A 13,122-nucleotide genomic window follows, 5' to 3' on the forward strand; every position below is an offset into this window, starting at 1 on the left:
GAAGGAAGGAAGGAAGGAAGGAAGGAAGGAAGGAAGGAAGGAAGGAAAGGAAGAGGCAAATTGGCAAATTCCAGGTTAAATTCCAGCAGCCTCAGGCACATTCCTAAACAAATCATGGAGAGTCCCGTGGCTAGCCTGGATGTGGGGAAGTCATGGAATAGGAATCGTGACAGGCCAGTGTTTAGCTTCTACTGTCCATGAGAATTCATCTAAAACCCACTGCTAAGAAAAACGTTAATAACACACACACACACACACCTCTTCCTTTGTCACTCCCTCCCTCCCCCCCCCCTCTGCCGGAGATCAGTTTGTTCAAGAATCAAAATGATTAGAACATCCTGCCGTCTTCACAGCAAGCAGAAAACAGAGACCTAACCATGACATCATGTATATTCTGCCATTAGTATCAGATAAAAATAGCCTAGAACAGCCCATTCCAAACCGAGATGCTATGGCCCCTGCTCAGGCATGAAGAGACCTAGACCCTCTTTAGCACATGGCTGCCTTGTTAAAGTTTACCTCACCATCACAAGATAGCCTTGGCAGCACCAGCCATTAAGTTGGAATTCTACCAGAGCAAGGGGATAGGGAGAGAGGCAAGAGAAAGCATCTCTCCCGGGTGGGATGAGGTGGCCCTTCCAAGCACTGTGCCTGCAGTCCAGCCTGATGAATTCTGCTTACCTCTCCCTGGCCACTGATAAGTTCAAGGAAGGCTAAAAATGTGCCCTGGACAGGCAGCTTGCGACCTCTGCTAGAAATGCCACAGCATCAGCAGAATAGATGACCGGGTCAGCACCTCCCACTCCCAGCTGCCAAAAGCCCAACGCGCCATGTGCGAAAGCGCGAAAGCCATGGCCTCCATGGGGCTTTCTCCTTATTTCCACCCTTGTTTCCGTTCACGAATGTCAGCTCCATAGCTTGACCCTGTTCGCGCTTGGCCAGGCAGTGTGCCTTCTCTCACAGGAATCTGAAACCACTGCAAGACTGGTGTCTGGGGGGACATTTGTGGGGAAATTATATGTTTTAGTATGGACAAAATGAGACCTGCCCAGCAATTTCATTTTTCGTTCTTCACTCTCATTTTCAGGATTGCCCTATACAAAATCATATAGTGACTTCACAAATATGGTAACTGGTGGCTAGTGTGGACTCTGGATTCAAAAATCAAGTTCAAACCCCAATACTGTCTTTGAGGGGCAAATTATATAGTGTCTCTCAGCCTGGGTTTTTGGTTTTGTTTTTGGTGTTTTTTTGGTTGGTTGGTTGGTTGGTTGGTTGGTTGGTTGGTTGGTTGGGTTTTTTTGTTGTTGTTGTTGTTTTGCTTTTTTTTTTTTAATTTTGTTTCGTATGTGTTTTGTCCATAAAATGGGAGAATAAGGATATATCTTCCGCTGGTTGCATTGAGGACTTAATAAGAAAAAAATCTTCTGAAGCATGGATGTAGGAGAACTGACAGGGTTAGTTCATGGGAAACAGACGTGAATATTTATTCTTTATTTCTTGCTTCTGAAAATCACACAGATAGATGCTCCAAGGCTACCTACCACTAATGTGAAAACATTTCTTTCAAGAACTCTGGGCTTGCTTCTCTGTTCACCACTATCGTTTGATTATTTGTTTTTACGAGTATGGTTTAAAAACTGCTGGAAGCCTCGTGTGGTAGTTAATACGTTATCTTAAGCAATTTAGTGCAAATTAATTTTTACACAACCTTGAGTTTCAAAAGCCATTGGACTGGGGAGGGAACGAATGGGGCTTGGGAGGCTGTTTGCTGTCTCCATCTGGACCCTGGAGCGGCCCCATCTGCCCTCGCAGGTCCCACCAGCTCTCAGCAGCTCCCCTGCCAAACAGCATGAGGAGCCTCTAAACCCAACAGCAGGCTCGGATGCTTGGAAAGACGGATGCTTCAAGTTTTGGAGGAAGCAGAAGGGGGTTACTTGGGCATTTCAACGTTCGGGTTTTTGAACCATCACCCAAGTTAGACATCAGGTTTCTGGTTAGCTTTATTTCTGAGTTTCTTTCTCTCTTGTGATTTGGATTCTCACTCCCCAAGAGGGTTTCTCAGTGTTTGAGAGCTCTGGACACATTCTTCTGAGGGTGTTGGCACTCAGCGGGAGCCACTAAATGGTTCAGGGGGGAATGGCAAGCTTGGGGCCCTGTGAAGGCCGATTACACTGGAGCGAAAGGAAGGCAGGGAGACAAGTGCAGCTGAAGTCATGGGATGCAGAGGGAGGAGAGGGGTAGCCTTAAAGGGAGACAGCAGCATCAGCAACAGACAGCAGTATGGAGATCCTTTGGAAGAGGGATGACTGAGGCACGCAAGTGAAGAGGGAAGGCCGTGAATTTCAGAGAGGAAGCGCCGCATGGATGGCAAGGCTCGGGTCTTTAGAGAGTGGCCCGGTGAACAGATGGAGGTCTGAAGGAAGGTGATGACATCAGCTGTGCCTGGTCGTCACTGTGTCTCCAACCATGACAGCACATGGCAGGGGAGGAGCTTAAATGTAACCCATGGCCAACTATGTCACTGCAAAGCGGCATGTCCACTCTGGGGCTATCTCTGTTAACTCATCAATAGCCAATAGCCGTTGCTTTCTGGAACCTACAGGTTCAGCAGTTCACTGGTTTGTAAATTAAGACCCGCTGCCACACATGGCTGCTACCTTCTGAAATCTCTTACGTTCCTCAGAGACGCTCTTGCCCCCGTGACTTCATCAGTCATGTGACTCCGAGAGCGCCTGAAGGCATGCCACGGCTGCTGTGCCCCTTGCCCCGTCTGCTGGGGGTCTAGGTGGATAGGTCAGCTGCACAAGGTGTCTGTGATTTTCCATTTCAAAACTCCAGTCCCCAAAGGACCCCTAATGTTTCACTCGGAAAGGAAGCAACTATAGTTGTAGACCAATGCTACAAAAGATCCCTGAGATGAATGCCAACTCCAATTGTCCATTTTAGCAAAAACCAAGGAGGCAGAGATGCAGCCTTGCCTAGCATACCCTAGGTTCAACCCTTGGCAATTAAAAGGGTTAATATTTTAAAGGGTATTCCAAAATAATTTTTAGATCTATTTTTAAAGTATATAAAAAGTATTCATCCCCATCCCATAAACTGTCTCTCAGTTTCCAGTATTTCTCTTTTATAAGGTGATCGTAAGGGAAAACAGAAAATGCCACGCCATACTGCTAGAAATTCAGAACTATAATTCAACAACAATAATCTTCATCCCTAAAAATGAATACCTGGCTCCCATAGCTTCCTCAGAGATTATTAAAGAGGTTATTAAAGTGTCGATGACATATTTGGGTGTGTTCAGGTTCAGAGCCCTGATTTGGTTTCTCTTGGTGTCTTTACAGCAGCGGAGCAGCAGCCACGGGGGGGATGGGGGGCTCACCAGGCAGGACTCTAAGTTGAAGGAAACACATCCCAGGAACGACAACACTAAGAAAGTTCTGGGCTCATCCAGAGGTGCGGTTGTCGGCTTGTTTGGATAGCTGGATTGTGGCTAGCAGGTCAGACATGCCAGCCTCACTCCTAGCCACTCTTAGGTTAAGGCTAGGAAGCCTTAAGCAGCCGCCGGACTAGGACTGGGACAGAGGAAAGGCCTTATCTCCGGAGGCCTCTGTAATAGGGATTAGAGATCTAAAGCTGAATAAACAAACAAAGCAGAAAGGCTGTCTGTTCTGTGCAGGGCCCACGGAGCGGCCGGTATCAGCCAGTTTCCCATGACCGCACAGCACCCGCCACTGTGGTGGGGCAGGCATGTGGTGGGAACACAGCTATCTGTCATCTCGTGTTCACAGTCAGGACTCGGGGAGCGCAGACCTGCAGCAGAACAAACATGTTCTGTTGTCATGATGACAAAAGTCAGTGATGCGCACATAAAACTTACAGTGTCTGATGTCTAACCCAGAGTTACCCGGCATTCAAAGACACGAGAAAATTTGATCCATAATAATGACAAGAGTCAGTCAATGCACTTAAAAAAGAAGAAATTTCTTTTTAGAAGCTTACAGTTACGGAGACTCCGGCCTGTGGTTGGAGGGGCCATGGCCTCGGGTTTCTGATGGCGGTGCTGGATGGCGCACACGTCTGAGCGAACCCAAGTTGAGAATGCGCAGGTTGGCAGCCACAGTACATGCAGACTTCCTGTCTCCAGTTCTTGTCTATAACAAGAACACCCCTTACTCAGGAGCAGGAGCTCTCTGCGGTGGGTCAGCCACCTTGCTTTGTGGGAAGACCTTGTATTCCCACCATTGATTCAAACCCTTCCATTCTCTACCCAGAGCACCGGCAGCTACTTCTGTGGTCATGAGCCTCTCATAGAAAGTACAAAGCTTGCACTCATCATCCGATGAGTTTCTGTCAGCAAGTGGCTGGGAAGGGGATAATCTACTTCATCTTGACAGGGCTGACCACCTAGAAGACTGCACACTCACACACACACACACACTCACACACACATACACTCACACACACACACAGTGTCACAGCTTTAAAGTACTAAAAATATAAAAACATTTTCAGTTTAAGAAAAAAACTGTAATTGCAAAGATAGATGACATGCTTTGGGTCTGCAAACAAAGGACCAGGACAGGAGGCTTCTGAGAGAAGGCTGAGCCTGACCTGAGCAGTCCAGGAGGACGAAGTGTTTAGGGAGGGCACGGCCACACAGCACTTTCAATCAGCAAGACTTCAGCGAAGCTCCAGCTCAGGCTGTCACTATGTGGCGACAGGCAAGTCCTTTCACCTTGTTGAACTGCAACTTCCTTCCTGTAAAGAGATGACAAAGGGGCTGGAGAGTTGGCGCAGCCATTAAAGGCTCACAACCAAAAGTGTAAGAGATGGTAAAGGGACCTACCACAGAGAACTTCCATGGTGCCTCTGTGAGGTAGTGGCATCAAGACCCTAGCCCTAGCCCTAGCCCTAGGCCTAGTGCAGTGAATGTCCAGTACATAAACCGTCCTCATCTCTTAAATGTCATCAGAAATGGGAAAGGGGAAACATAATTTGTCCAAAGCAAGGTATCCTCCCTTCTCTGCTAGTGAAGTTACTATCAGGGCTCATATTGCATGATGGGAAAACTTTGTTCAGTTAAGCACTGTGATCCTTGGCTGGGGTGAGTTTGCAGACATATTTTTTATAGATATTTTGGGTTGCCACACCTAGATAATGGAAAGGGATTACATTTACTAGCTTCTAGGGTATCCTACAATGTACAGTCACCGAAGAAAATATTCATGTGACCCAAAACATCAGTAGTACTATGGTGGAGACACTGAGGTCGGTGGTCAGTCAATTTTTTTATTATTATTATTACATACTGGGTTACTATGAGCAAGTCCTTTCATTTAGGTCTTGCTTTCCTCAATGACAAACTAACAGCAACAGGGATAACAACAACACAGACCTCATAAGGTTCTTGAGAAAGTTAACTGCCAGCGTGCCTGAAACAGTGCAGCCTGACACAAAGCAGGCACTCCCTACATGGTGACCCCAGTAATGGCCAGACAGACAGATAAACAGAGTGGTCAAGACGTGGGAAAGACCAAGGGAGGGGATCCTGCAGGAAGGCTCCATGGAGCCATTGACCAGGTGGAGGGCTTCTTCCGGGGACTGGAAGCTGGGGAGGAGTCACAGACATCCTAAAGCACTGTGTTGTGGAGATTGGGAGGGTGGTGCATCCCCAGAGGAGAGAGATCCATATGCCAGATGTGCGTGTTTCCAGCTTTAACTGCTCTCACTCCTTTTCAAGGCCTTGATCAAAGCAATAGCTAGAGTCTGTATTTTCTTTCTCTTGTTAGCTTGTTTAATATAAGCTCTTGATCTGTGTCTCAGACTCTGTTTACATGTATTGATTTAGCAGAATCTATCAAAATGCAAATTCATGTACTCTTTGACCCAGAAACAGTAATTCTATAATTTGACCTTCTGATATTCTTCATCTACAAAATGGCTATGTACACAATATCCTTGACATCATTACTTAGGATGGCCAGATATAAACAACATTTCATTTCCATTAACAACAGAAAGCTGCTTTAACAAACATGACAGCTATAGGACACTAGGTAGCCATTTTTTAATCTCATGTTTAACCTCTATAGGTTTAAAAAATGTTTCTTGAAGGCCACACAAGCAGCTGCTTATATATAGTGTGTCTTGGAATGAAAATTCAGTGTTTGGGGCAGTCTAGAAGGGTGTCTTTACACAGTAGCTTTTGTACTTTCTGCATCCCTTGACCTATGTGAATGTTACTTGCTGAAAATCTGAATAAAATATACATGTGCCACTCACAAAAGAGCTCAACAGTGGGGCATGGCCTTCCACACTGGGAAGGGGCGCTATCCAGATGCCTGGGTGTAAGGTATGTCTCCCTCTCCATTCAAAAAGTACCCCAGGTGCTCCTGATGGACAAAAGCGGGCTCATGGTATCAATAAGCTTGTCCTACAAGATGAGTTGTGCATGCCAACTTTCAGGTCCAATTGGGTTTTCACAGGACCCGAACAAGAGGCGTGAGCCCCACTCTGCTCTGAGAGAGTCTGGCTAGACCCCTGGGAATATATTACAGGGCCACACACCTGAGCTCAGCACAAAAAAACAATACTCTAAAACCAGATTGGTCAGCATAAGGTGGACTGCCTTGGGAGGTAGGGTGCTGGTTGCTCTTGGGGGGGGGGGTTAAATAGTGGCTGGACAGCCATGCCCAGGCACTCCCCGAGAAGCTGGGCACCCTCTGGCTGTCACAGAACCACGAGGAATTAGCTGCTAGTGTCAGGCCTCTTGCTCACAATGCCTGGTGGTAGTGTTACATGAATGCCAACTGCATTTATGGAGCAAATGTACAGCATCAGAGCAATTCCTCAAGATGGGGAGTCTTGCTACCTTTGTCCAGAACTGACAATTGTCCCGAGGAAAATGGTTCTTCTCTTGGTACTCATATCTCAGAAAACAAAGAACGAGAGGGAATTCTGAGAAAGCGGTATTTCTCCCCCACCCCAGGATTTTATGCCACACAAAGAAAGCAAGAGGAAGAAGAAAAGAAGAAAGATCAAGGAGGGAAAGCTGTTTGGGGCTAAGCCAAACAAACTTAAATGCTTTAAAGAATAAATTGGTGGACTAATGCGAATCATGGGCAGGTGCTAGGAATGTAATTTAGTAAAAGCTCGGGAACCTGCCAAAGAAGAGAAAAATGTGTTGCTTTTGAGATCATTTCCCAGCAGTTCCATAAAGGAAAACTGATTACAGGAATTTAATAAGTAAAACAGAGCCAGAAAGAGTGTGATCAAATGAGTTTTTAATTACATTTCAGCAGAAAAAAAAATTCCAGTTCGTGCTCCTGGGATTAAAAAAAAATAATTTCTAGAGAAATGCTTTTGTAGCAGGAAAATAACATATACACTAATTTCCTTAGGAATTACAGTAGTCAGTTTAATTAAAAGGTTTGATCAGAGTAAAGAGGAGCCTGTGCCAAGGCTAAATAAAATCATGGCAGTCACTGCCGCCTCGCCCTGTTGTCAAAAGTAAATAAATAATAAATAAACCGGGAGACAAACAAACACTGAACAGGACTTAGGCATCTGTGTTTTCTCGTGGAAATAAAGGGAATTTCTGATCGCTGGGTGAGTCTGTTGCTTTCCTTTACTCATATATGAAACAAATGGTACATCTGATTTTAAATGAGAGATGTTTCTAGCTAGTGTGACAAAGCTCTCTGGAAAGAAGACACACACACACACACACACAGGCAGGATGAGGGAGGAATGAGAATAACTATTACATGGCATTGATGTGAAGAGAGGGGTTACCTCAGCCATCAGGAGGCTCACTGCTCACACAGAGAGCTTTAGGGGGCTGTGTCTGGGTGACTGACAGATGGCTCGAGGTGTGCTTAAGGGAAGGACATCCCACTGTCTGTAGGACACACTGTTCTTCATCTGAGGACTTAGCTGCCAGCCACTCCTTAACCACAGCACACACCTAGAGAATGCTTCCTGGAAGGGGCCCAGAAACCACCGTACCTTTATTGTCTGTTCAGCTTTTGTCCCCTGTGGTGAATGTGAATGGGACCCACCTACAAGTCATTTCCATGGGACCACAGTTTTCATCCCTGGCCTCAGCGGTAGTACTCAGTTAGAAGCAATCACAAAGACAACGTAATAAGGCCGCATGTGCTATTATTTTTGTGTAGAAATAAACTCCTATGGCTAACCTTAGTTGCCAACGTGCCTGACACAACCTAGCAAGAGGAAACCTCAACTGAACTGCCTCCATCAGATTTGCCTGTAGGTGTGTCTGTAGACGGTGCCATCCCCTGGGAGGTGGGCTTGGGTTCTATAAGAAAAACAGCCGAGCAAGCCACAGGGAACAAGCCAGTAAGCAGCTTCCCCTGTGGTCTCTAGTTCAGTTCCTGCCTGCAGGTTCCTGCCTTGGCTTCCCTTGGTGATGAACTGTAGCCTGTAAAATATCTCTGAGTTTGAGGCCAGCCCAGTCAGTCTACATGGTGCATTCTAGGCTGGCCAAGGCATGATAAGACCCTGTCTTTAAAAAAAAAAAAAAAAAAGCAACAATAAAAAGATGGAATGTCACCCGAAGTCTTTTTTTTTTTTTTTTTTTTTCCTGCTGCTAATGCACAGAATTTTCCACAGGCTAGACAAGAATCCACCACTGGAGGACACCCTTAACCCCGTGTTTCCTTTTCTCAAAAACTGGATTGTCCAGAATATAAAATGACTTCTAGGCGCTTTGCTGTGTATGTTCTCTATGAATAGCTTTACTGATATTTATTATTTATATTTTTGCATATAGAATTTTAGCAGATGTTTTGCCAATCATATTTTACTGGTTGACTATGTTGAAGTCTTTCATAATAAACAGTCCAATGTAAAATTCATGAGAAGGTGAGACAGAATATTAGGCTAGTGTTACAGATCAAAGGCAGCCTACTTGTCTAGAGTGCACAGCCTTGAGTTTGGACCCTAACACCAGAGGTAAGTAAATACACTAAAAGCATTTAAAAGAAAGAAGATTAATTCCATAAATTTAATATTACTTGTTTCAGTGGAGCCAGGAATAACGAGGTGTTCCCGCTTGGGCAGAGTGTTCTCTGAGGCCCTTTGGCCGGTTGGACATTCATCCGCTGGTGCTTGGTCCGAGCATTCTGAGTCCATGCTAACCCTAGCTCACAGGCGCTGTCCACACCCACTCCACAGTGCCCCTTCTCTGGGGAGACTGGTTCAAAGGCTGCAGAAGGCTCATGAGCATCAAATTCAAACGAGAGCGCTTACTGTCAAGATCTTATTGCCAGGGGTCATCCAGGGCTTCTGAGCTCAGAAGCTGCTCAAACCACTTGGAAGTAGGGACCTCTTCTCTTAAAAAGGAAAAAAAAAAATGTAAAAGGGAGCATTTAGGAGGACCTATGGATCTTGTGTAGTTAAATACCCTAAAGCTTCAGTTTCATGGACTTGGTGACCCATCTGCCCTGTGTGACCATTCCTGACATTTTCTCTCTCCTCATCTCCCCCACACCCTTCCATCCCTCTCTTGCACACCCTTAATATCTTACACCTTTCCCTTTATATCATACCTATTTCCATACATGTTACTCTTAGAGTGGAAACACACGTTTGAGTCAAAAGGAATATAAGGTTTTTAAAATGTGAAGTTAAGAAGACTGAGAGAGACAAAGACGAGGGCTTGCAACCTCTTTCATTCTTTCCAGGGGCGCTATGAATACACCATAACAGCGTTGGATGCATGCCTACTTCTCAGGAGTAGTTCCTATTTAGCAGAGTGGTCATTTCCTTTCCTTTAGCTGGTTTCCACTCCCTTTATAAACAGAAGGGGGAACCTATGCATTCCCATAACCCACATCTCTTTCTCTCCATCCCTTCCTTGTTTGTTTTAGGCCTTGGTGAAGGTCAACGCGAAACTGAAGCCGATGCTGGATTCCGTGGCTGCCAACCGAAGGAAGTGGGAAGAGCTGCACCAAAAAAGACTACAGCTCTCTGCTGCCTCCCCAGCCCCTGCCGTTCTCGCAGTGGCCTCCGGGGAGGACAGAGTGTAAGCCAGCTATAGCTGCTGCGCAACCCTGCGGCCTGGGGGGTCCCAGCCTGGAGGGATCTGCCTCAGCTCAGCTCCATCACCCTCTTCACTCAGACAGTCCTAGAGCTTTGACTACACCGGGAAGCGCACCGGAAACTGGGCGTGGCAGCACAGGAACAGAAGGATGGAGGGAGGCAGAGAGCCTGACCCTCGGCTTCTGGTAGTGGAGCCGCACTGCTGGATGAGGGCATCAGCCCCACTGGTTCTGAGCTGAGGGGACACCATGGTAAAAGTGTCACTATGGCTGCTTCCTACGGCGCTTTTCTGTCATGAGCACTTTCTTTCTTGGCAGGCTCTCCCTGAGAAGGCTTTTGTGCGAGGGTCCAGATTTGCATCCTAGGTGTTTTATTTCTAGTCCCACTGCTTCTTAGTGATGCGCCAGACCCTTGGTCTCCTGGCCTGAGGGTAACCTGCTCCCCTGAATAGAGCCAGCTAACCCCAATCTTCCCATTGGGTCCACAGTAGGAACATAGTAAGTGTGTTTGTCTAGCTGGTGTTTCAAAGGGTCTGTGACCCTGCAGTGATCGTGGTTCGCCTTTTCAGTCTTTGGATTCAGCCTTCATTGTAAACAAAGTCTTTTTTATGGGACTGCCCACGAACCCGCTTGAGGTGAAAAACTGGGGGGAGAAAATTTAAGGTACCTCAATTTTACATTTTTCCTTACATGTAATAAAGATTGTTCTAGAAAGGTCTAGAAATAACATCTGCACAATCTGTATCATCTAGGCGGTCAGGTCGCTAGCAGGTGAAAGCCAACGTGTAGGCAAATGTGACAAGAAAGCTACTCTGATGCCCATGTCACCGGAGACGCTAAGGACAGGATCCGCCTTACCCAAAGAACGCTGGACTTGCTGCCCCTCACTATGTGTCGTTAGCTGAGAGATTCTGGACAGGTCATGACAGATTCATGTTTCCCAAACTGTCAAGTGAGGTTACACCAGGAACTTATTTGCAGAAACCTTAGCATTAAAATCCTTTGTCCAAACAGACTTTCAAGGACTCCCCAGGGCACACGAATAGCTAAAAGCTGAAATCCTATGTCTGAAGCAGGCCTTAGGTATCCAGAAGCCACACAAATCATCCTCTCTTCGTACACACACACAAATGCACACACCCACACACGGTGCTCCACAGAGTCAGAGCACTCTGGAAATCCCTGGGTGACATGAGGGTCAGCCCAGCTCCGAACAATAGAAAACTTACAAAACTTTTTTTTTCCTTAACCCTTAACTTACAAAATATTTTTTATCTTGCTTCTTCTGAGCAGTATCAGTTCTAAACTTTACTCAAATCCGAAAGACAAAGAGGTCAGACTTCACAGGGGACTTGCTTTCTGGGTGTTTAGGAGATGTCTGACGATGGGGGAGTAGAACGAAGGTGGAGTGGGCTGGCGCTCATCAGCAGGAAGGCAGTCTTCTTATAGCAAGAAACAAGAGGATTGTAGACCAGGCACAGGGTGGGGCTAGAGGAAGAATACAGGACCACGGCAGATGGTTAAGACAAACCGGCTACGGAGAGGTGAAAGTCAGTCCAAAGAAAAACAGCACCTCCAGACCAAAATAAAAAGAGGGTGCCGAATCCTGTCATCAATTGAGCAGGAAAGAGAAACAATTACACAGGCAGAGGCTTGACAAAGGAGAGAAGAGAGGAGTGGGAGCACTGAGAAATAATGTTACTGGCTGCCCTTTACAGCTGTGTCTGTGGGGAAGGTGCGAGACTGCAGGGGGAAATGAGCGCAGGGAAAAAAAAAAAACCAACCTCTGCAGAGCAGGTAAGAGAGGCTGTTCAGATTTATGGATTTTATTAAGCCAGTTTTCTGAATCACTCTGCTATAAAGGAAAATAGCTTCTGCTGAGCTGTCTCCTCCTCCTTCAGGTGAAGGACAAAGGGTGGGTGGAGCTAGGAACAGACCCGAGGTCTGCAGAAACACAGCAGGTGTCTCTGGGTACTGCAGCCTGGGAATCAGGAATCTGGGACTGTTCATATGAGGCTGCCGTGAGCCCATATCTGTTACCCTTCCTAACAATAAATAAAAAATAACCAGAAAATGGAGGCCAGTCCGTCTACATTAAAAGAATTCCAGTGGTGTGCTTTATGATAAAACCGGACCCAGGGTCTTCCGGAGACTGCAGGCAGTGAGACAGCAGCTCCCCTCCCCGCCCTGAATGTTGATGCTACATATTGCTGAGGGGGACATAATTTATAGCACAAACCCTACGGCTTCCACTAAGGTTGAGTTTTCCTCTCATCTCCTTGCCTTTTTATTGGCTTCGCTGCACGGTTGCCAGTAGCAACATCCACTGGTAGCAAAGGGAGTTCAACACCATTGCAGTCTGCCAGACAACGGAGCCCTGACAATGTCAACCATCAATCAAATAGCTGTTTGTAATTGCCTCCATCTATTTCTCCTGTCGCAAGGTATCTTTCCTATTGTGGGTCAAGATTCAGAAACTGCTGACTAATGCCCAGGGTCTGTTTCTCCGTGACTATGGAGAAATGGGAGAGAGGGTGGTAGCCTTCTTGGTGCCAAGCCCTAGAGGTTAGAGCTTGGAATTCCTGGCCTTGAAGGTATTTTTTTTTATCCCTTGTAAAACAATTTATTTCCCATGAACATGAATTATGTGTCATCCCTGTAGTCTGCTTCTCCAAAGCACAGAAAAGGAAACTTCCCAATCCTTATTTATTGCTGCTGGTTCTTGCTGAAGGAAGGTATTTGAAATGTGAGCCTTCTGCAAAATAAAATTCAAGCAGACAAGATTTTCTTCTTCCTCGGGTCTCTGGGCATCAACGGCTGAGATGACTCCGTCCTACTTTTGTATGAGGTGTATTTTTTCAGAAATTCTATTTCTTCATACTAGTGAGCATATAGCTAGTATGTGCACAGTCTACAGCCCAGCTGGAGATCCTGGTGGGTGAGGGCAGCTTGGCAACCCGCCAAAGGCACCAGCACGCGGCAGAGCAGGACCCCATCTTAGCTGGCTGCCAATGGGCCTACCGTCTTGGGGCTCTGCAGCTCTGCAGGGTTC

At 46.3% G+C, this 13,122-nt stretch overlaps 1 protein-coding gene across 1 annotated transcript in view; it reads left to right on the forward strand.

Moving 5' to 3' along the window:
- The window catches only part of Pde11a (phosphodiesterase 11A), a 287,680-nt gene extending 276,986 nt beyond the window's left edge, over positions 1-10,694 (forward strand). The window contains exon 20 of the mRNA XM_055600598.1: positions 9,900-10,694. Coding sequence (XP_055456573.1) covers positions 9,900-10,058 — 159 coding nt within the window. The 3' untranslated portion in view covers positions 10,059-10,694. The remainder of the gene's footprint in view (positions 1-9,899) is intronic.
- The last annotated feature ends 2,428 nt before the right edge of the window (positions 10,695-13,122 follow it).

This window comes from Psammomys obesus, unplaced genomic scaffold, assembly GCF_907164565.1.
Source record: "Psammomys obesus unplaced genomic scaffold, mPsaObe1.curated_primary_1811, whole genome shotgun sequence".
In the NCBI taxonomy this organism is placed as follows: domain Eukaryota; kingdom Metazoa; phylum Chordata; class Mammalia; order Rodentia; family Muridae; genus Psammomys; species Psammomys obesus.